At 49.8% G+C, this 22,421-nt stretch overlaps 1 protein-coding gene across 37 annotated transcripts in view; it reads right to left on the reverse strand.

Annotated features, from left to right (window-relative positions):
• LOC119956189 (sorbin and SH3 domain-containing protein 1-like) overlaps window positions 1-22,421 on the reverse strand; it is a 108,037-nt gene that overhangs the window by 12,646 nt on the left and 72,970 nt on the right. For 27 of the 37 annotated variants that reach the window (XM_038783177.1, XM_038783170.1, XM_038783176.1 and 24 more), the window contains 7 exons: window positions 17,099-17,184; window positions 11,107-11,274; window positions 6,061-6,107; window positions 4,662-4,776; window positions 4,452-4,577; window positions 2,598-2,792; window positions 887-1,567 (listed from right to left, as the gene is read on the reverse strand). In XM_038783177.1, coding sequence (XP_038639105.1) covers window positions 887-1,567; window positions 2,598-2,792; window positions 4,452-4,577; window positions 4,662-4,776; window positions 6,061-6,107; window positions 11,107-11,274; window positions 17,099-17,184 — 1,418 coding nt within the window. Of the gene's footprint in view, window positions 1-886; window positions 1,568-2,597; window positions 2,793-4,451; window positions 4,578-4,661; window positions 4,777-6,060; window positions 6,108-11,106; window positions 11,275-17,098; window positions 17,185-20,967; window positions 22,420-22,421 lie in introns of those variants that run through there. The other 10 variants (XM_038783145.1, XM_038783138.1, XM_038783140.1 and 7 more) reach the window with 4 other exon arrangements.

Here is a 22,421-nt window from a genome sequence, read left to right on the forward strand (position 1 = left end):
GAACAAAAAAGCGATGAATAAGAATGAGTGTGTGCGTTTATTTTGTATGTCGTCACTTACCACTTTACAGAGAAACAAACTCATACATGCCTGTAAATCTGTAGGATATGTCATGCAGTGCAGTTGAGCAAACAACTATTGCTAAAGAAACTAAATGCATTCCCACACACAACCGCCGTGACCACACATTAAGTTGGCGTGCAAAATAAAAACAGCATTCCGTCAATGAGGGTTGAGGGGAGCCTGAGATTCTGGAAATGAATGAAAACGAGCAAGAAATCTCCTCTCCTACGGACGGCAAATACAAGAATATTTGCTCCTTTGCTACATCTCAAAGCTCCGAGTTACCGAGCTGAGTACAGACCACACAGCAACACATGCTGGGGACAGACTGTCCCGACGGGACAGACTCTGGGGAAGGGTCGCTATTGGGCGGCTCTCCTGCACTTGAGGAACGTCTCCAGCGTGACGCTATGGCCACTGCCCTAACCTCAGCCGAGCTTCACTGTTTGAAGCTCTTCGGAAGATGCTCACGGGCCTCACCTGACCCCCTGCCTGGGCCCGGATGGGCGGAGGGTCGATGTGAGACACCGGGATGGGCCAGCGAAGCTGGTGAGGGAGGGAGGGCAGAGTTGGAGCCGGGGGGAATGCTTCCTCTTACATTCTGGGATCTGGAAGAAGGGGGGGTGGAGAGAGGAGGAACACGAAGAGTTAGTCGGGAAATTCTGCCTTTCACAGTGATGCAAATTTCAACTCCAAACCACAGCTTTCAATGTTAGGAACCGGTACGCAGATATTCCGCGACACCACACACTGTACTTTGTGCGAGGGAGATGGATACGGAAGGTTTTAGCTGACAAGACGCCACACCATGCCGTAACTCTACCTGCTCTGCTGGTGTCTTTTGGGTGCCGCCTTCCATTTCCTGTGTGGTATTGCCCCGCACAATCTTCACGAGGTCCCGGGACAGCTCACCCTGCCTGGTACCTGCATCCCCCCCTGGGCTCCTGCACCTGCCTGGGTCGGACGCCTCGTTGGCGAGACCACCTTGACCATGTGCTCTGGCGGGTAAAGGATCCACCGCACCCCCCTGGCACCTCCCGCCCCTCACGGCAGAGACGTTATCGGTCAGGCTTACTGGACTGGGTGGCGGAGGGGAGGAAAGCGGAGGGGAGGAGCTGCGACTACTGGAGGTGGGAGAGGGGGTAAAGAGAGGAGTGCTGAACGTGACACTTCGGGCAGATTGCTGCGATCGAGGCGGGGGCAAAGGCGATTTGTTCGAGCAGGCGATGGGATCGGCCGACAGTTTCGAGAGAGGAGGGCTGGCCGTGAGCGAGGGGCTGGCCGTGAGCGAGGGGCTGAGGTAGTTTCCGTCGGGGTAGAAACCCTCGGGAAGAGGAGGCAATGGAGGAGTTGTGAGGGGAGTGTGGCCTGGGGATATCCCCATTGTCAGTGTGATCCAGTCAGAGGTGATAGCTTGCACATCTGGAGAGAGCACTCTGCGATAGTGAGACGGCGGAGGAGGAGGAGGAGGAGATGGCGTAGGGTGAGCAAAAGTACCAGAGAACTTAAAACGGAAGAGAAAAGGAAAAAAATTAACAATCAGATAAAGACAGAGAGTGCGTTAAAAACATTAATAAATAGCTACAAACAGGCAGAGGCAAATAAGATAGCAGGATGTAAAAATAAACCTATTGAAGCAGGCAGGAATGTGAACTTAGAAACAGAACTTAAAAGATTTTTTAGAACTGATGGGAAAATGTTCATCCATCCTAAAGTGAGTGGCTACCAGTCACGGTTTTGAGTTAATGTACTAATGGAATCCTGTCCGCACAAGTGTCACCCCATTGCAGAGAGGGCCAATAGGGGTAGGTGATCATTCTTCACATCAGCCTCGTCAGCGAGTGCCATCTGGCTGCTTGGCTGTGAAAGGCATCACAACCAGGCCCCACTACATCTACAGGGGCACCACCCTGCACGGACGAAGGGATTCCCCCCCTCCACGGATCGATGGACCCCCATCCCTTCCCGGTCAGCAGCAGGAAGCTTGGGTGATATTCCCTATTCCCTCTTCCTCGTGTGCGGACATTAGGATCAGCTCTGGGTGCCGACTCCCTCGTGGCACTCCGCGGCTCCCATGGTCCTCAAGAGGTGTTAAAAGTTCAGTGGCCGTCCTCCGGTGTGTCAGGGGTTCAATCAATCCCCTCCAACTTCCCCCCCCTCCCCCTCCCTCTCCGGCAAATAACCTCGTTAGCGGACGGAGGGAGAACTTGTTCAGTTGGGCCGGCGGTACCCAACGTGCATTTGCAAATCCATGACTCGCATCGCCTCTCAATTAGAACGGCACCTGTGACCAAAGGAAATATCAAAGCCAAAAGGGAAGGTGGTGTGGTATCAAAACCAACAAGGGGAGGGGAGATGGGGAGGGCGGGGGGGGTTCAAACCCGCTGTGAAGAGTTAATTTATTGCAGGTAACCGGGAGAAAATGTAGAAAGGAGAGTGGCGTTGCTGTCGAGAGGCCTGGCTTTCGGGCCTGGGTGTAATACACACATTCGGAGGTAGGTGGCGCTCAAAGCTCAGTGAGCGAGGAAGACTACCTGTGGGGAGCTCGTTGAGCTGCGATTTGATGAATAAGAGCTGGGGGGATCCGGGTAGTCAACCGCATTCTTCACTCTGGGTCTTTTAATCACATCCACGTACGTGACGGGGAAAATGCCCTGGCGGTTGGTGCCCGAGATTTTGCCTTCATACCAGTTTTCATCCACTCTTCGGACCAGCGTGATTCTTTCACTCTACGGGGAGAGGAGCGGAGATCGATTATCACCCAGAATCAGATATAATCTACAGCACACAAACAGGATCCCACTGGAATTTATAACTCCACACAAACTTCATCTCATCCTATTACCACTTCCTTCTCTTCACTCGTCCCTCATGCTCATCCAGATTTCCTTCAAATGCTATTCCTCTGAAATGCTGCTCACCTCGGCTGCCCGTGTGGCACTGATTTCCACGATTGCATCGTGAAGATTCCTCAGTAACTGCAGAAAATCATTCGCTGCCCAAATTAAATTCAGTAAGAAGTCTTACAACACCAGGTTAAAGTCCAACAGGTTTGTTTCAAACACGAGCTTTCGGAGCACGGCTCTTTCTTCACCTGAAGAAGGAGCTGCGCTCCGAAAGCTCGTGTTTGAAACAAACCTGTTGGACTTTAACCTGGTGTTGTAAGACTTCTTACTGTGCTCACCCCAGTCCAACGCCGGCATCTCCACATCATGGCTTCAAATTAAATTCAACCTAATATTTTTTATAGGCACTAAAAACGGTGTATTTTTCACTTCGCTCTAAGGGTAATGAAATGCTCTCCATTCCTGGCCCGCGTACACAGCATTAATCATCTCCCGAGTGGGTCAGCTGAAGAGGAGATTCATCATTCTGCGCCTCCGTCCACATCTCACACCGAGCTCTCGATGCTGCATCATTAGCACTTTTATCTGTCTCACGCCTTTGATCGTCCTTAAACCCATCCGAGGGGAGATCGGCAATTAACAGGATGAGGCAGGGCAGATAAACTGTTTCCACTGGTTAAAGATTCTACAACTAAGGGGCGTAATCTTAAAAATCAGGACCAGGCCATTCAGGAGAGATGTTCGGAACAACATCTTCACTCAAAGGGCGATAGAGGTTTGGAACTCTCTCCCACACACAGCAATTAACGTTAGATCAGTTGTTAAATCGGAGATAAATACATTTTTACTGAGCACAGTGTTATGGGAGAGGCGTTTTCAGAACCCCAAAATGTATCATGGAGTTCAACCAATCTCCCCCTTTAATGTATTGTTGCTTTTGAAGCACATGGCTTGTTCCCCAGGTGTGGTATTGCAATTATGGACTCGTGGGTTTTTAAACACAAAACAATGTTTATTCCCTTAATTCAACCTAACCTTTTAAATAAACATTGGATCACTAAACACCCCTTACTTCAAAGATAACCCCAAAAATAATACAACATTAAATAATCCTTCAGTTGTTCCTTTAAACATCCAAGAGACTTAACACCTTTAAACAGAAACACATCAGGTTAAAGACATTACTATTATGAGTTTAAATCACCCAAATGATTCAGAGATAGTCTTTCCTGGCAGAGATCACAGCAGATCCAGCTCACTGCAAACACAGACACACCCAAGTGCTTTTTCTCAAAACTGGCTTTCTCCTTTCAAACAGCTCACAGCAAACCAGCCAGGCACTTTTCAGCTGCTCTCTCTCAAAACTTAAACTAAAAGCAGAAGTGAGCTCAGCTCCCCCCACCGTCTGACATCACTTCAGTAATATGAGCTTCTCCATTTCTTAAAGGTACATTGCTTAAACATCCATTTCTCACATGACAACAGGTATTGAGGGACATGGGCCAAAGGATGTGGGGTCAGGCCACAGGTCAAGATTCCTACCTTTCTGAAAGACATTTCCACGTGGGTGTCACCGTTAAAGTTGAAGCGAGCCACAGCCTCTCCGTATTCCAGCACCTGCAGGGGCGGCGCCTTCTTGGGTTGGGCCCGTTCCGTGGGGGGCAGGAGCTGCAACGAGGGAACCAGAGGTCAATACTGGGCCAGAGAGACTCCGACCTGCACTTATAGTCTCACCTCAGCGCTCAAGGTTACCTCGATGTACGATCTGGGGAAGATGCCGACTCTTCCGTGGTGTTCTCCTTCGTACCAGTTCTGATCTATCTGTCTGTAGATGTAAACAATGTCTCCCTTCTGAAATGGCAGCTCCCTGCGACCAATAAGACTGGAGTTAGCGCCTCCTGGGCCATTCTCAGAGGTACCCAGAGCCAAAGCAGCCCTGTTAGTTTGTTAGGTTAACAATAGAGAGTCGGAGCAGGGTAATTGCTGTTCAAGGGGCTGATTGTGGGGTGGGTGGATCTTTCCAGAGGTGGTGGGGGAGGGGTGGGATGATAGAGGGGGCAGATTTAAGCAACAAGAATGATCCAAGAATCGGAAAGTTATGGGTGGAACAGGAAAAATGGAGGCAATTGTTGAGTTAAATCACAAATCGCACAGCAAGAGGACTATTAAAGTTGCTCAGTTGCGGACAACAGTGAGAAAAGCTCAAGGTAGTCCCTTTGGACTCGGAAGGAGTGTCAAGCTGGCTAGAATAAAGCTATGTAACTTGCGATGTGAATCGACACCATTGAGCCAGGGTAGATTGGGGATGGGTTCAAATAGGGAGGGCACAAGTCCGACACAAGGCGGTCAGGACCAAGAAAGCAACGGTTGTCCCACACCAGTGTGGAGCGACAGTCCAGGAAAATATATAGAAACTGGGCTGTGAAATCAGGGTGAAGTGGTGATCAGACAGGAGCCCTGGCAACCGGACCTCAGGCTGGGTTGCCCTGCGGAACATTGTTAGCTCGGGCGGCATGGTAGCACAGCGGTTAGCACTGTTGCTTCACAGCGCCAGGGTCCCAGGTTCGATTCCCGGCTTGGGTCACTGTCTGTGCGGAGTCTGCACGTTCACCCCATGTCTGCGTGGGTTTCCTCCGGCTGCTCCGGTTTCCTCCCACGAGCCCCGAAAGACGTGCTATTAGGTAATCTGGACATTCTGAATTCTCCCTCCGTGTACCCGAACAGGCGCCGGAGTGTGGCGACGAGGGGATTTTCACAGTAACTTCATTGCCGTGTTAATGTAACCCACTTGTGACAATAATTATTATTATTGATACTCGAGAGAAAGAGAGGAGGGAAAATCAATCAGCTCGGGATCCCGTTCCTCACCTGCAGCTTGCACTGAGAAATGTTTGTGCCAGAATAGGCTCAAAATTAGCCCTTAAACTTGCGACTAAATCGCCAATGAGGGAATTGGGAAAGGTCACACCCCTGGAACGGGTCTGGGGCACATTTCCGGGCCAGAGTAGAGGGAGCTTAATTCCACAAGTTGTACTTGACCCGAGGGCAAGTACTTGATGAATGGCAAGTGCTGTATTCGCCCAGCACCTGAACACATGCCTTTGTGGTTTCGATGAGAACTTAAAAACAGATTGCATTTCTTTGAACTCACTTCAGAGACTGCGCCTTAAAGTCGAACTTAGCCCTGGCTGGCAACATCTGCAAAGGGAGACATAATTAATGACACAACCATTCCACAGAGCGCTCTTTAAAACGTTATTCATCGATACGAGAGCAGAATGGATTTCAAATGGCAAAGCTTGCAACACAGCACAGAGTTCAAGCCACACGCTCATCACGATATCCCCACATCGAGGGCGATATCACGATGACTTGTTGATCAGGCTCATAGTGACCTCGACAAGCATGAGGTACTTAAGGTTCTACTGTGTCTTTCCCCTGAAGCTGAGAATTTGGGGCCTTTGGTCAAGACTTCTGGTGTCTCAAGTTGAAGACAGAATTTACACTTTTCACAACATTTATATGAGAGCATAAGATGTAGGAGCAAGAAGATGTTCTCCTGCTTTCTGAGGCTGTTCCGTCGGTTAAGACGTCTTTAATATTGGGGCAGCACGGTGGCGCAGTGGATAACACTGTTACCTCACGGAGCCAAGGTCCCAGGTTCAATCCCGGCTCTGGGTCACTGTCCGTGTGGAGTTTGCACACTCTCCCCGTGTTTGCGTGGGTTTCGCCCCCACAACCCAAAGATGGGCAGGGTAGGTGGATTGGCCACGCTAAATTGCCCCTTAATCGGAAAAAAATGAATCGGGTACTCTTAAAGATAAAAAAAAATAGACTTTAATAGATCCACTTCTCCAGCCTTTCAAAACATCCGCTGATTCTCTTAGTGTTCGAAAATCTATCTACCTCAGTCTCAAATATGCTCAATGATTAAGCATCTCCAGTTCTTTGTCGGGGTGGGGGGGGGGAAGGGGGTGACACTGTGTTAATCATATCATATTGTGCCCACAGTGCAGAAGGAGGCCATTTGGCCCATTGAGTTTGCACCGACCCTTCAAAAGAGCACCCTACCCTACCCAATCTCCCGCCCTATTCCTGCAACCCCACCCCAAGCGGCCAATCCACCTAACCGGCACATGTTTGGACAGTGTAGGGAAACCGGAGCACCCGGAGGAAACCCACGCAGACACGGGGAGAACGCGCAGACTTCACACAGTCACCCGAGGCCGGACCCTGGCGATGTGAGGCAGCAGTGCTAACCACTGTGCCGCCCCCCCCAGTGGCGCTGGGCGAGTAATCCAAAGACAGACCCAGGTTAATGCTCTGGGGGCAAGGGTTCAAATCCCACCACGTCAGCTGGTGGAATTTAAATTCAATGAATACATCTGGAATTGAAGCTATTGTCGATTGTCCTAAAAACCCACCTGGCTCACTAATGTCCTTTATCGAAGGAAATCTGCCGTCCTTACTCGGTCTGGCCTACGTGCTGCTTCAGACCCGCACAGCAAGGCGGTTGACTCTGGAACGGTCCAGCGAGCCGTTCGGTTCAAGGGCAATTAGGGATGGCAACAATTGCTGGGCCTTGTTCACATTCCGAGATAAGAATTCAAAAGACTCGCAACCCTCAGTGAAGAACTCTCTGCCCTTCTCCGGAGGCCAGGTTCTCAGTTCCCCGGCGGGAGGGGGGGGGGGGAAGCACCGACCAGAATCTCCCCTGTCTTGCGTCTGAGTGGAGGTGGGCATGAAGTTGGGCAAGGGACCAAAAAAGGGTCAGTCGAAGGGCGAGGAAGGTTGTCTCACGGTGCCATTGAGCAGCTGAGGCGAGGCGACAACTATATTGCGAGGCTCCGTGTAAAAGAAAAAGAAAATCAATCACAATCTGTCAGCTTCTTCACTGGCTGCTGAGGGGAGTGCAATAAAGTCGCCATAGTCCCAGATGACCAGAGGCTTTGAGGGGGGAGAGCTGACTGGTGGAGGTTGAGAAGGCGGGGCCTTCATGAATAACCTCAGCCGGTACGGGAATTGAACAGGAAGGAACCTTCCAGTTTTTTAGTTTTTTGAAAAATGTGGGAAGAAAATGTTCCGAGAATGCTCCAGGATAGTGTTCCGTGTTTGTGTTACCCCTCCGCTATCCTGCCCAACCTCCCGCCTGGATTGTACCATAGCAGTCGGGGGTCCGGTTCCGCAGGTAGCGGCAGCCCCCACCCACCCTCCAGGCCGGCCTCTCCCCACCCCACCCCACGCAGGTGGGTCTGGGCCCTGACTGTCAGCAAGATATTCGATGACGGGTGGGGGGGTGACACATACACATCGACTCCCGTTTGGATCTCTAGCCCGACATGGGCCATGCCAGCGTGCATGTGGTCGTGCAACGCACACAAGTACGCCTGCCCTCTGACATGCATGTAGATTGGCACACGTGCCTGCACACAAATACACACTCACACCCATGTGGCAAGCACATATGTGCACAAACAGACCTATCAATGGAGAGGAATTGACATTCTCCTTCGATACAATTAGATTGATATTTTACTGGAGGGTGGGAAGGGGGATAGATGAGATTACAAACACTCCAGAATGTTTTGGCTACAGGCTCTGATCCAGAGAGGGCTGAACGAAAGACAGAATTAAATCTCAGAGACTGACATATATTGAAGGGCTTGAGGGAATTGTGCAAAGCCATCAAATAATTAACGGCCGAAAGTGAAGAACCTTAAGTACGTTGCCTCTGTGTCATTACCTGTCAACATATATTTCTGCTGCCGTTTTACTGATCATTCACGATGCTGCCGGCACATTTAACATCTCTAACAATAGCAATTAACACAACACACAATCAATTGGAAAATTACGGGATAATGCAAATTGAGACAAAGCAGTAGCTTCAAAAGCAAGAGCAAAATATTATGTAACGTGTTAATGAATGTAAAAAAAAATGAATGGGGGGGGGGGGAAGAGCACGGGATTTTGTCTTTAAAATTGAAGCAGAATTGACTGTCCCAGGAGTTGGCAGAACCATTGTGGGGTACAATTGTAGGAAACATTACAGCCAACAGACGGAGCTCTGTTGTCCATGGAAGAGAAGTGAAGTGAATTTGAGGAGCGCCCATTACTCCTCATGGAGAGCTGGGACCTGCAACCTCTATGCCACCAAGCGAGGATCCCAAACTCAATGTCATCAACCCCTTTCACACACTCTCTCTCTCTCTCTATCTATATCCCTCTCTCCATCCGTTGATGCCAATTACTTGGGCACGATTTCATTGGCACAAAGTCAGTGATTGGGGGCAGGGAGGGCAGAGCGAATCCCCTCCTGTCAAGGAACAGAACCCAGGGCCCGCTGGTCTGGTGTGAGCCAGTCTTGACATCCTTAACTATATAATGGAGACGCCGACAAGCCAGCCAAGCACCAGGATATCCTTTAAACAATCAAGTCTTACAGAATCGAAAAGTGGGTTTTGTGTGCTTTCCAGCAAAGGGCGGCATCAAAGTAGCTTTCTCTATTAGAGAGAGAATGAGAGAGAGAGAGATGATTGGGTTATAGAGCGTGAAGGGTACCACAAGCATGGATGAAGGCAGGCCTCCACCAACGATCACAACCAGTAACGGGAGATTTACTCTCGCTTCCATCATCGTCCTGCATCACGCTCGAGCCAACTGAGTTGCCATGGCTATGTTATTGGTTTAGCTCAGTTGGGTGGTTCTTGATGTGGAGCGAGGCCAGCAGCGCGGGTTCAATTCCCATACCGGCTGAAGTTATTCATGAAGGACCCGCCTTCTCAACCTCACTCTTGAGGTGTGGTGACCTTCAGATTAAACCACCACCAGTCAGCTCTCCCCCCCTCAAAGGGGAAAGCAGCCTATGGCCATCTGGGTATATGGACACTTGACCTTTACCTTACTGAAGTCACGTTACTGACTCCATTTGGAATATCACAGCTGGGAATCGTGAACACCCTCCTCACCAAAAGGCTGCGTTCGTACTTTGGGCCTCGCAGTGTACTGGCCCACAGGAGGAGGATGTTCTCGATTCAGTTCCTGTCTGTGCTGGGTTAGCCTCTGCAGGAGTCAGCTCGGTCCCGGGGAGGTGAAATCAGTGTGCTCCTGATTACTGTCTGGCAATGCGTACAGATGAGGACACTGCGACAATGGGATGCAAGCTTGGCCGCGATGCCGTCAGCGGTCAAAGCTAAACTATTTGGGCTCGTGCCCGGGTGCACTACTGAAGATCAGCAGATTTGAGTCTCTGAGCTGTTTAGTTGAGGGAGTTGCACTGTTTTCAAATGGCTACACATTTTAGGAGAATATCTAACTTTGTAAGGCCTGTTGGAACGGTGTCACCCACCGACCAGCTGTCACATAGACTAAACGCTAAAAGGAAATGATGGGGTTAGAGAGGCAAGAAGACATCAGACCTTCAAATCCCGAAGACAAAAAGAGGGGATAATCATGGAGTGAGGTTTGAAAAGTGCAGGATAACACACGCGTACACCACACACACACACATACACCCCGCTTGCGTGCACGCACACATATATACACAATCTGCACACAACATAGACAGACATACATACTGCATGCGCATGCATACACAACACACACACACAGAACAGGCGGACGTAAACACACACACTGTGCGTGCATGCACACACACACAATGCGCGCGTGGAAACACAAACACAAGCGCGCGCACACACACTGTGCACACCATGCGCACGCACACACACAATGTGTGCACATGCATACACGCACACACTACACACCATGAGAGCGCACGTACACACACATGCGATCATGTGCACACACATCACGTGAGCACGTGCACGCACACACCACGCCGCCTGCACACATACACACATGCTCTCGTGCACATACACACACACACCACGCACCTATACACCACGCAGGCACACACATGTGCACGCACACACACCAGGCACGCACGCATACACACTCACACACTCCACGCGCGCACATACACAATTCAGCAGCAAGGGTGAGCTGTGAGAGGTTTTAAATCATGCGAAGTGGCCAACTATGAAGCACCTGCCCACACTCCTTCACAGTTAGGCTTTTATTGCAGGGTTAGTGCATGTACTCCACAAAAAAGCTGGACATTGAACAGCACAGCGTAGAGAAGATTGCATTGTACTGCTTTGGGTCAAGTTGTGCACTGAGGCGAGCGGGAACCGACCTCTGACCCAGATCTCCTCCTTGCTGCCTCGTCTATGTCAAGGAGGTCCCCAAATCTGTCATTAGTGATAAACTGGTGATGTGTAAGTGCGATCCCCGCATGCCTCCTGGCTGCAATATCAGCTTCCTCTTGTTCCCGTCTAATCCGTCTTTGCTCCTCTAACAGTCTCTGTTAGAAAATCGCACAAAAATGGGTCGGTAAAAAGTTCGGCTGCTGCTTATTTGAAAGAGAGACAAAAAAAAAAGCCAATTTCTCGTGCCGAAAATCGTCAAACACATTTGTAAGGCTGTGAGAGAGCGCCGAAATCCAAGAAGCTGGCTTTGGTTAAGGTTAGGTGCAACATTTTCGTAGTACAGAGGAGCTCTCGTTCAGAACGCTCATTACTGTTTCGACTACTTGTGTCCTCAGACTGACGAGCTTCTTCTGCCTTAAACGCAGGTTAGCGGGAAATAGAATTGAACAATTCACATAACAGAGCAGAACCTGGTGCAAACAAGATTGACAAATTTTATTCGGTGAAACATGGCACACAGGACAAAGACCCCACAGAGGCAGGGACCTTCATAGAATTTACAGTGCAGAAGGAGGCCATTTGGCCCATCGAGTCTGCACCGGCTCTTGGAAAGAGCACCCTACCCGAGGTCAACACCTCCACCCTATCCCCATAACCCAGTAACCCCACCCAACACTAAGGGCAATTTTGAACACTAAGGACAATTTAGCATGGCCAATCCACCTAACCTGCACATCTTTGGACTGTGGGAGGAAACCGGAGCACCCGGAGGAAACCCACGCACACACGGGGAGAACGTGCAGACTCCGCACAGGCAGTGACCCAAGCCAGGAATCGAACCTGGGACCCTGGGGCTGTGAAGCGATCGTGCTAACCACTATGCTACCGTGCTGCCCTCAACCACTTACCAACCACTCAGGTCTAATGCGCAGCCCCTGAGGCATACAGGAGATGATCAGAGGATTAGATAGGGTGGACAGTGAGAGCCTTTTTCCTCGGATGGTGATGTCCAGCACGAGGGGACATAGCTTTAAATTGAGGGGAGATAGATATAGGACAGATGTCAGAGGTAGGTTCTTTACTCAGAGAGTAGTAAGGGCGTGGAATGCCCTGCCTGAAACAGTAGTGGACTCGCCAACACTAAACGCATTCAAATGGTCATTGGATAGGCATATGGACGATAAGGGAAGAGTGTAGAGGGACTTTAGAGGGGTTTCACAGGTCGGCGCAACATCGAGGGCCGAAGGGCCTGTACTGCGCTGCAATGTTCTATGTTCTGTCCGCTAACCATGGTACAGAGACAGTGGGACAGACCCTCTCCATGAAGCCTCCAATACAATACAGTTTGATACATTTACTCAAGAGGCAGAAGTCCAGCACATTCAGCATACAGCTTCTGGCAATGGCATGCAGTTAACGGTGGTGCAGTAAGCCAGGTGGAGCGATCAGCAGTTTCAATCCTTTGCATTCCACTGCCATTAGTACAAAGTCAATCATTGTTTGGAAATATAAAACTGCCAATTGTCTGCTCCTTAGCCATCACTGGGTATGAGAAGGTCAAGGTTCACCTCACTCCCCTTCCTGGCTGCTCCGTGATCCAGGGGAAATGGAATTATTCGCTAACCGGAGCAGCCAATCCGAATGACACAGCGCAGAAGAGGCCCTTCGGCCCATCAAGTCTGCACCGACGCGTGAAAACCACCTGACCTGCCCGCCTAATCCCATTCGCCAGCACCTGGCCCACAGCCTTGAATGTTATGATGGGCCAAGTGCTCACCCAGGTACTTTCTAAAGGATGTGAGACAACCCGCCTCTCCCACCCTCCCAGGCAGCGCGTTCCAGACATCACCACCCTCTGGGGAAAAAGGTTTGTCCTCAAACCCCCCTATATGTCCTGCCCCTCACTTTGAATGTTTGTCTAATCGTAACGACCCTTCAACAACTAAGGGGAACAGCTGCTCCCTATCCACCCTGTCCATGCCCCTCATAATCTTGTCCACCTCAATCAGGCCGCCCCTCAGTCTTCTCTGCGCCAGTGAAAACAACCCAAGCCTATCCAACCTCGCCCCATAACTGAAATGCTCCATCCCAGGCAACATCCTGGTGAATCCCCTCTGCACCCCCTCCAGTACAATCACATCCTTCCTATAATGTGGTGACCAGAATTGCACCCAGTGCTCCAGCTGTGGCCTCACCAAAGTTCTATACAACTCCAACATGACCTCCCTGCTTTTGTAATCTATGCCCCGATTGATAAAGGCAAGTGTCCCATATGCTTCTTTCCCCACCCTATTAACCTGCCCCTCTGCCTTCAGAGATCTATGGACAAACACGCCAAGGTCCCTTTGTTCCTCAGGACTTCTCAATGATTCGGCAACAGACCTAGCCTTGAGGTGAAGTCAAACAACTCACCACAATCACGATTATCTAACCTTGTTAGATAACAGCAAATGTTCTCGCCCCTCAACATTCGCTTTTCCAATAAGAGGACGTTCAGTTCACACTCCTGTAACCACTTAAACCATCCCTCGCTTTCTAACAACTGTTATTTCCTATTTGTACTGTGGTCAACTCCAACCATACACAGTTATTCAAAGTGCAGTCACGTCAATGATGTATAAAGCGGCAGATCACCTCATTATGCCGACTCCAAGATTGACCTTTGACTGCATCCCAATATCTGATTTACTCTCTGCACTAAGAACTAAACAAAACGACAATTTGTCAATTAGGATCCCCGCCAATTCTCCATCATTTCCCAGGCACATTATTCTCTTTCTGTTTTAATAAATTTGTATTTTTATCTATTAAAGTTACCCAAACACCAGTCTGTCCTATTCCCATGTACACCCATCTCCTCCCGCAGTGATAGAGTCTTGTTTTATTCATATCGGGGCCAGTTGAATGCATATAACTAATAAGAAAAATATTACGAGCAGCGCTGAATGAGGGGATCCAGTCATTTTCTCATGTAATGAATTAACCATTGTATTCCATTGTATTCAGTACTGAGAAAGGAGCGTTCTTTGTGTAATCAACTAATCAATTCTAGTTAGGTCTCCGCCAAGCTCTGAAACATGGCAAAGTGTGAGAAAACATATCCAGTATTTTTCCTAAGGCTGCGCACGCAAACGCTATGCTAGTTTTGATAGGCACCAGTCAATCTCAAGTAATGTCCAATGTTTGATTAACAAGTTGCTCTCTATGTAACAGACATACATTTGAACAAACCAGAAGGTTTCAGCTGAGGGGCAGCACGGTAGCATGGTGGTTAGCATAAATGCTTCACAGCTCCAGGGTCCCAGTTTCAGTTCCCGGCTGGGTCACTGTCTGTGCGGAGTCTGCACGTCCACCCCGTGTGTGCATGGGTTTCCTCCGGGTGCTCCGGTTTCCTCCCACAGTCCAAAGATGTGCGGGTTAGGTAGATTGGCCATGCTAAATTGCCCGTAGTGTCCTAAAAAGTAAGGTTGAGGGGGTGGGGTTGTTGGGTTACGGGTATAGGCTGGATACGTGGGTTTGAGTAGGGTGATCATTGCTCGGCACAACATCGAGGGCCGAAGGGCCTGTGCTGTACTGTTCTATGTTCTATGAGAATAAGAAGCCAATGAAAGTAAATGAGGGGTCAGACCAGAGATAAGAATTCCCTTAAAGCTAGGATTTCGTGGTTGAGGTTCTTTGTTCCTGAATTACTGAATCATCTATCTGTTTGTGTTTAGTGATTTCTTTTGGGCTTATACTTTTGTCATGTGTTTGCCATTTTTATGCGTTGTTTGATATTTTGTTTGTAAGTTCTATTCAGGTCGAAGAGCATCACTCAGTACCATTGCTCTCCATGTCAGTCAGCCAAACAATGATGCATCACAATGGGATTCCCCATTACGGGTCTGCCCCGCTGCTATGGAGGGGCGCCGTTTGCTGACGGCGAGATTCTCTACTCCCGCTGCTTTGTCAATGAGATTTCCCATCGAAGTCACCCCACGCCAGCGGGAAAACCCCGGGCAGGCGGGTCCTGTCGGCGGGAACAGAGAATCCCGCTGCCAGCGAACGCCCAGAGAATTCCGGCAAATACATTTTCACCCAGTCCAACTTCATTTACTTTCAGTCTTCCCAGCCAAAGACCTTCGCAAATGTTTAGTACATCACACTCAATGCCGTACCCCTGTCAAACTCCTCAGTTACACCCTCAGATATTCAGACCAATTGTACAGGAACATAGCAAATAGGAGGAGTAGGCCCTTTGGCCCATCGAACCTGCTTGACCATTCAAACATGTCATTGAACATAGAACATAGAGTGCAGAAGGAGACCATTCAGCCCATCGAGTCTGCACCGAGCCACTTTGACCCCTCACTGCCACCCTACCCCCGTAACCCAATAACCCCTCCTAACCTTTTTGGACACTAAGGGCAATTTAGCATGCCCAATCCACCTAACCTGCATGCCTTTGGACTGTGGGAGGAATCTGGAGCACCCGGAGGAAACCCACGCAGACATGGGGAGAATGTGCAGACTACACAGTGACCCAAGCCGGGAATCGAACCTAGGACCTGGCGCTGTGAAGCCACAGTGCTAACCACTGTACAGCCCACAAATGGTTGACCATGTGGTTGGCAGATGGTTGTCCATCTACCCCTCCCTCCATTTTTCCCACCATTCCCTTTCCAATGTCATTAGTATTCAGACTTCTGCATTAATCGCAGGAAATATTTTGTGCAGAACAGACACAGAAACAGGCCATTTGGCCCATCCAGGCCATGGCTCTCCCCATTGCTCTCACCTAGCTCTATCAACTCTAGTGTCCTAAATGTGTTTGTCTAGAGATGCCCCTTAATCACATCTGTACCATTCACCTCTCAACCGATCTCTGCACCGTGAGTTCCATGTCCTCTGGACAGGCAGCTTTATTTCAAAACCCCTTCTGGATTCTATTTGGTGCTGATGGCTTCTTTTTACCACACAAGTGGAAACGAGTGGACGGCACGGTAGCACAGTGACCCAAGTGGGAATCGAACTAGCGTTGTGAAGCAACAGTGCTAACCACTGCACCACCCAGCTTCCCAATGCTGCGTGATAGCGTTCTGTTTAAACTGGGGCCATGAAAATGGTGTTCCCAGTCCACAATAAGTATCACCATGACGTTTATTCAGTATCGTTACTGATGAAATATGGTCGACAAACACAATTTGCAAAGTTGCAATGCAGCCAACTAGGTAAACGCCAGTCGGAAGAACCGAATTAGTTCCCAGCAGTAAATACAACCCTTGCTCAAGGTGTCACATCAAAAAGTGATCAGCTAAGACAGAGTTAATTAGCTAGCGTGGCCACCCTCGTTCAGATTATAGGAGATGGCCAGTCTGCTCTGTCGCGGGAGAGATTCAGTGTCCCGTGGGTCGGTGAGCTGCCCCATCACAAGCGACCAACCCGTTCGAAACAAAGTCCACAACAATAGTGCAGAGCCCATCACAAGCTGCCAATGGGCTGCTGCAAGAAGCTACCAAGTTGAATAGAAAGAGATTGCTAACCCCGTTTGCAAACTCAGGGTGTACACTGAGGGGAAATAGCACACGACGTTATGTCTGCACGTCCTCCCCGTGTGTGCGTGGGTTTCCTCCGGGTCCGGTTTCCTCCCACAGTCCAAAGATGTGCGGGTTAGGTGGATTGGCCAAGCTAAATTGCCCGTAGTGTCCTAAAAAGTAAGGTCAAGGGGTGGGGGGGTTGTTGGGTTACGGGTATAGGGTGGATACGTGGGTTTGAGTAGGATGATCATTGCTCGGCACAACATCGAGGGCCGAAGGGCCTGTTCTGTGCTGTACTGTTCTATGTTCTATGTTACTTCATTCGAGCCCCCACAAACACATCAACACAGAGACAGTGTCAAACGACTGAAATTATTCGACGAGACTATGGAAAATGACACGTTAAAATCTTTTCCGACAGCACTTGACCGAACCTTTGACGGTCAATCGGTCAGGGACCCACCTCTTTGTCTCCTTGCCGACGACGGCACATTTCCTCAGGGGTCTCCATGTGCTCAATCGGTGCGGACAGCCTCGGAGAGTCCGAGTCTACTCAAAGACAACACAAAGCAAGGTTAATCCACCCGCGCCATTAACAAACCGAGACGGTTTCAGCTTCAGTGACAGGAACCCCTTCAAAGCGGTGTTCGTAAACCGATCGTCAAAGCCTGCAGACATCAATGTGCTCTACCAATTAAGAAGTCAACATTAATGCTGGAGCAGATTGTAGGCGCGAGCGCTGAAAGGGGCAGAGCTGCATGCAACCGCGTGAGAACGGAGAATTAACATGCAGAACCTCCCTCTCCAGTTCATCATTACCTGCAAAATGTGAGGTCCCGATTTCACGTCTCGCTAACACGTCACAGGAATGAATTTGGCAACTAACTGCGGCCGTGGCTACTTTCACAACCAATCTCCTCTTCCCCATTTGTCCTCCTCCACTGACTCTTCCAAGAAAACTCCGCCACCTCACCGCGGACGCCCTGGCGCCTGGCTAGATGAGGACCTGGCCTGCACTGCTCACAGAATTCAGCTCAGGACTCGGGCTGAAATGAGGCTCCCGGGAAAATGCTTCAATCTGAAAATTCTCGTGCTTTCAATTCCCTCCACTGTCTCACCTGCCGCCTACCCCTGTAATCGCCTCCAGCCCGACAACCCTTCAAGTATCACTGCCCTCCTCCTTGTCGAAAGCTCTTTGTCGCTCTCCTCCTTAAAGACACTCCCCAGAAACCTACCCCCTTCATCGAGCCTTCCAACACCTGTATGAATGTCTCTGTCTTTATGTGGTTTAATGTCAAATTCTGTCTGAAAGTGTTTTTGATGCTTTTACAATGCAACAAAGTTTAAGTGCGGTATAAATGCAATTGCTGCTATTGTTGTCAACCCAATAGCCAACAATAAACACTCAAATGACCAGTGCGCATAGTTCAGGGAGGGCTCGGACTAGAGTAGGGGGTGATAAGTTATTAGTTGGGGTCAGAGTAAGGGAGAAAGTGATGGAGTCTATACAGATTTACTGTCAACATAGGGAATCATAGATTTATCATAGAATTTACAGTGCAGAAAGAGGCCATTCGGCCCATCGAGTCTGCACCGGCTCTTGGAAAGAGCACCGTACCCAAGGTCAACACCTCCACCCTATCCCCATGACCCAGTAAGCCCACCCAACACTAAGGGCAATTTTGGACACTAAGGGCAATTTATCATGGCCAATCCACCTAACCTGCACATCTTTGGACTGTGGGAGGAAACCGGAGCACCCGGAGGAAACCCACGCACACACGGGGAGGATGTGCAGACTCCACACAGACAGTGACCCAAGCCGGAATCGAACCTGGGACCCTGGAGCTGTGAAGCCATTGTGCTATCCACAATGCTACCGTGCTGCCCGTGACTCGGTGGCAGTGAGATGGTGGCATAGTGGTATTGTCACTGGACTGGCAACCCCCTGGACTCGGAAGCAATTTCTGTCACCCAGCTTTCAAAAACGCGACTCCATGGATTTTAGACATTTGCAGAAAAGGTCTAAAAGTTCTTTGGAGAGGTCCAGGTACTCTTTTTGGGAACGTTAACATAAGATGTTTACGTGCGTAAAATGTGGAAAGGTTCAGTGGAACAGTCAAGCTTTTCAAGTCATTTCAATCCCATGCCCTTTAAATTTTGAAAATATCCTGCTGTTTAAAAAAACAAATTAGTGCTTGCAATTTGAATAGATGCTTGTTGACATCAGCCTGAGGGCTTTCATTATCGGATTAATGGTGCTTGACTGCTCCCATAAATTAACGTTATCAGAGTGGTGGGCGGGGGGGGGGGGTTGGTGTCTGTAAATTCAGTTTGATGGACAGCTCCAGGTGATTTTAAAGGGATAAAGACTTTGATGTGGGGCTGTGAATAGAATTATTTATTTGAAGAAGTTGAAGGAATTGTTTGATTTTTTAAGGGATTAAGTGCTTGAAGGAAATGTTTGCATGTGTGTCAATGTCCGTATGTGTGTGTCAAAGTGTGTGCGTGTCAACGCCTGTGTGTGCCCATGCCTGTGTGTGTGTGCCCATGTGCTGTGTGTGTGTTCATATGCCTATGTTAATGGGAGATTTTCAATGTTTCTGTGTCAGTGTGTGAGTCCATGTGTGCGAATCCATGTGTGTGTGAATGTATGTCCATGTGTGTCTGTGTCAAAGTCTCTATGCATGCATGCAGAGTTCTGAGGAATGTGGAGGAACAGAGAGATCTTGGGGTTCATGTCCACAGATCTCTGAAGGTTGCCACTTAAGTGGATAGAGCCGTGAAGAAGGCCTATAGTGTGTTTGCGTTTATTAACAGGGGGCTTGAATTTAAGAGCCGCGGGGCTATGCTACAACTATACATGACCCTGGTGAGACCACACTTGGAATATTGTGTGCAGTTCTGGTCACCTCACTATAGGAAGGATGTGGAAGCATTGGAAAGGGTGCAAAGTAGATTTACCAGGATGCTGCCTGGTTTGGAGGGTAGGTCTTATGAGGAAAGATTGAGGGAGTTAAGGCTTTTCTCTTTGGAGCGGAGGAGGATGAGAGGCGACTTAATAGAGGTTTATAAGATGATGAGGGGGACAGACAGAGTGGACGTTCAGAGACTATTTCCTCGGGTGGATGTAGCTGTTACAAGGGGGCATAACTATAAGGTTCAGGGTGGGAGATAAAGGAGGATGTCCGCGGTAAGTTCTTTACTCAGAGAGTGGTTAGGGTGTGGAATGGACTGCCTGCTGTGATAGTGGAGTCGGACACTTTAGGAACTTTCAAGCGGTTATTGGATAGGCACATGGAGCCCACCAGAATGACAGGGAGTGGGATAGCCTGATCTTGGTTTCAGACAATGCTCGGCACAACATCGAGGGCCGAAGGGCCTGTTCTGTGCTGTACTGTTCTATGTCCATGTTTGTGCGAGAGTGTATGTGTCCATGCATATGTGTCACTGTCGCTCTGTGTGCGAGTGTGTCAATGTGCCTGTGTGAGATTGTCAATGTTTCTCTGTGTGACAGTGTGTCGATATCTGTGTGAGTTCATGTGTGTGTCTGCATGTGTGTCAATGTCTCTGCCTGTGTGACAATTTATGCGTGTGTGTGTGTTCTTTTGCCTGTGTGAGTGTTTGTCCATGTGTTTGTTGGTGTCCATATATCTGTGTGTGTCCATATCTCTATGCATGTGAGCATCTGTCAGTGTGTGTGTGTGTGTGTGTGTCCATATCTTTGAGTATGAGCATGTGCCTGGAATGTGAAAGTGAGTGTGACCTTGTCTCTGTGTGAGTGTGTGGCTCCTAGTGCATGGTCAGTGTGTGTCCTTGTGCCTATATGGTGTCAATCTGTGTTGTGAGTGAACATGGGGTTGACTGTGTCCAGCACTGCTCAACAGGAACAGATGGTTCAAATGACTGAGTTGGGTACTTCCTGCCGTGGTCAATTCAGAATCTTCAAAGCATGGGTGATTCTGTATCGACACGGTCACAGTGCCATGTGCATTGGTGCGTTCATGTGTCTGACTGTGAGTGTCATGATCAATCCTCCCAGCCCTGCTTTCTCGATGAATAAAGCTGTTTAGTGTCTGCATCTTGCAAGGATCAGGGTTAAGAAGAACACATGACTACCGAATCTTCCTGTACACACAGTATGTGACAAATTCCTCCTGGACAAACTATCTAAGCGGCCAATAACCAAAGCGCCAATTCGGACAGTGAAATGTTAGACGGGTAGGGTGAGGACAGACTAAGAATGTCAAACAAACAACTTGGGAAAGGGAAGGAGGAAAACAGGAGATAATCACAACGGACAGAATGCCAGTGAATTACTGGAAAGTCCACCTTTCAGGTACATCCCAAGTTCATTGTACTGGTTGTTGTTTGGGTCAACCCCATCGTGTGCGGATAAAGCAACAAGATTCCCATTGGCGTATCCCCCCGAGAGCTCAGGCTGAAAGGTGCCATTATCGAGGCAGTGTCCAGTGACCGCTGGGCGGACCAGTTTCGCCGAAACTCGAAAGGAAGATGTGCGTCGGGGAAGGGACGGCGTGGCATTGGATAGCGGCCCTTGTTCAGCAGGGTTATCAAGCAGACCTCCTTTCCCGGGCTCCACCTCAGTCTGGTTGGCTGAGTCCGGCTGTGCTAAAGGCTTCCTGGGCCTGTGCGGAAAGGCCTTCTTTAGTCGGAATGGTCTTGGGCTCAGGACGTAGAGATTTCTGGAGAGAGAGGTAGGGGGTTGTTGGGTGGCCAGCCTGGAATCAGTGGAGCCCACGGTCGGTTTCTCGTGCCTGCGGATGGTGGTGAAGCGGGTGTAAGAGGCAGGGCAGGACCCCTTGCACTGGTTCGCTTTGCGTGCGCTCGGAGGCTGGTCCGTGCTGCTGGGGCTGCAGTCGACCTGGACACGGGCACGGGGACATGGCGGCGGCTCAGTGACCACGACTTCGCTGAGCTCCGATGTCCCGTCTTCGCCGTCGCTGCCAGGCAGGGAAGCGTCGCGTGAGGCCATCGGCACGTCGGGCTTGGTCTTCTCTTGGTGACGGGGCGGGGGCTCCAGGAGGGATTCAGCAGAGTGCGCCGACTGCAAGAAAGGCTTGGAGGGAGGTGGCAGCGGGCTCCTGCATGGCGTGGAGACAGCGGTCGCGTCCAGCGCGGGCATTGAGCGAGATCTCTGGATTATCTGCTCAAACTCGCTGACTCGGGAGGAGACGGAGTACTTTGGGGTACTGGCCATCTCCTCTCGGCTGGAGAGCTGCTCACCGTGGCTCCTCGGGGTGCATTCAAACTGAAACGCCAAGTCTCTCACCGCAGAGGGGGGCAGGATTCCTGGGGGCGGCGATTGGCTGACGTGTTGCATGTTCTGGTGGAGTTTGGCGAACGAGGCCACACTGTTCGCAGAGCTGTTTGTTAGCGGACATCTCCTGGTGATGGCAGACGACTCCTGTAGCCTCCTGTGGCCGACCAAACAAAGATTCGGATGCTCGTTTCCCATCAGCAGGAGGGACTCAAAACTTCCCCCAGTCGCCTTCATCAGCACTTTCTTGCTGGCCAGCAGGCAGTTGACAGCGAGGAGGTCCTCACAGCTCTGGGCTTTCTGCGGAGGGGAGTTGTCATCCTCCCGATCCAGGGTGCAAACATTCTCTACAAGTAGCCTGGGTTTGAACTTTGAGGGGAGGATTTCAGAGATGCAGGCTTTTGCTGCTGACAGGGGCTTTTTAAGTTTACATTTATTACCGAGCATACTACTAGAGTTAACTGCTGTACAATAAAGTGAAGTAGTTGAAATGCTGTGGCCATTC

Source organism: Scyliorhinus canicula, chromosome 22 (genome assembly GCF_902713615.1).
Source record: "Scyliorhinus canicula chromosome 22, sScyCan1.1, whole genome shotgun sequence".
NCBI lineage: Eukaryota > Metazoa > Chordata > Chondrichthyes > Carcharhiniformes > Scyliorhinidae > Scyliorhinus > Scyliorhinus canicula.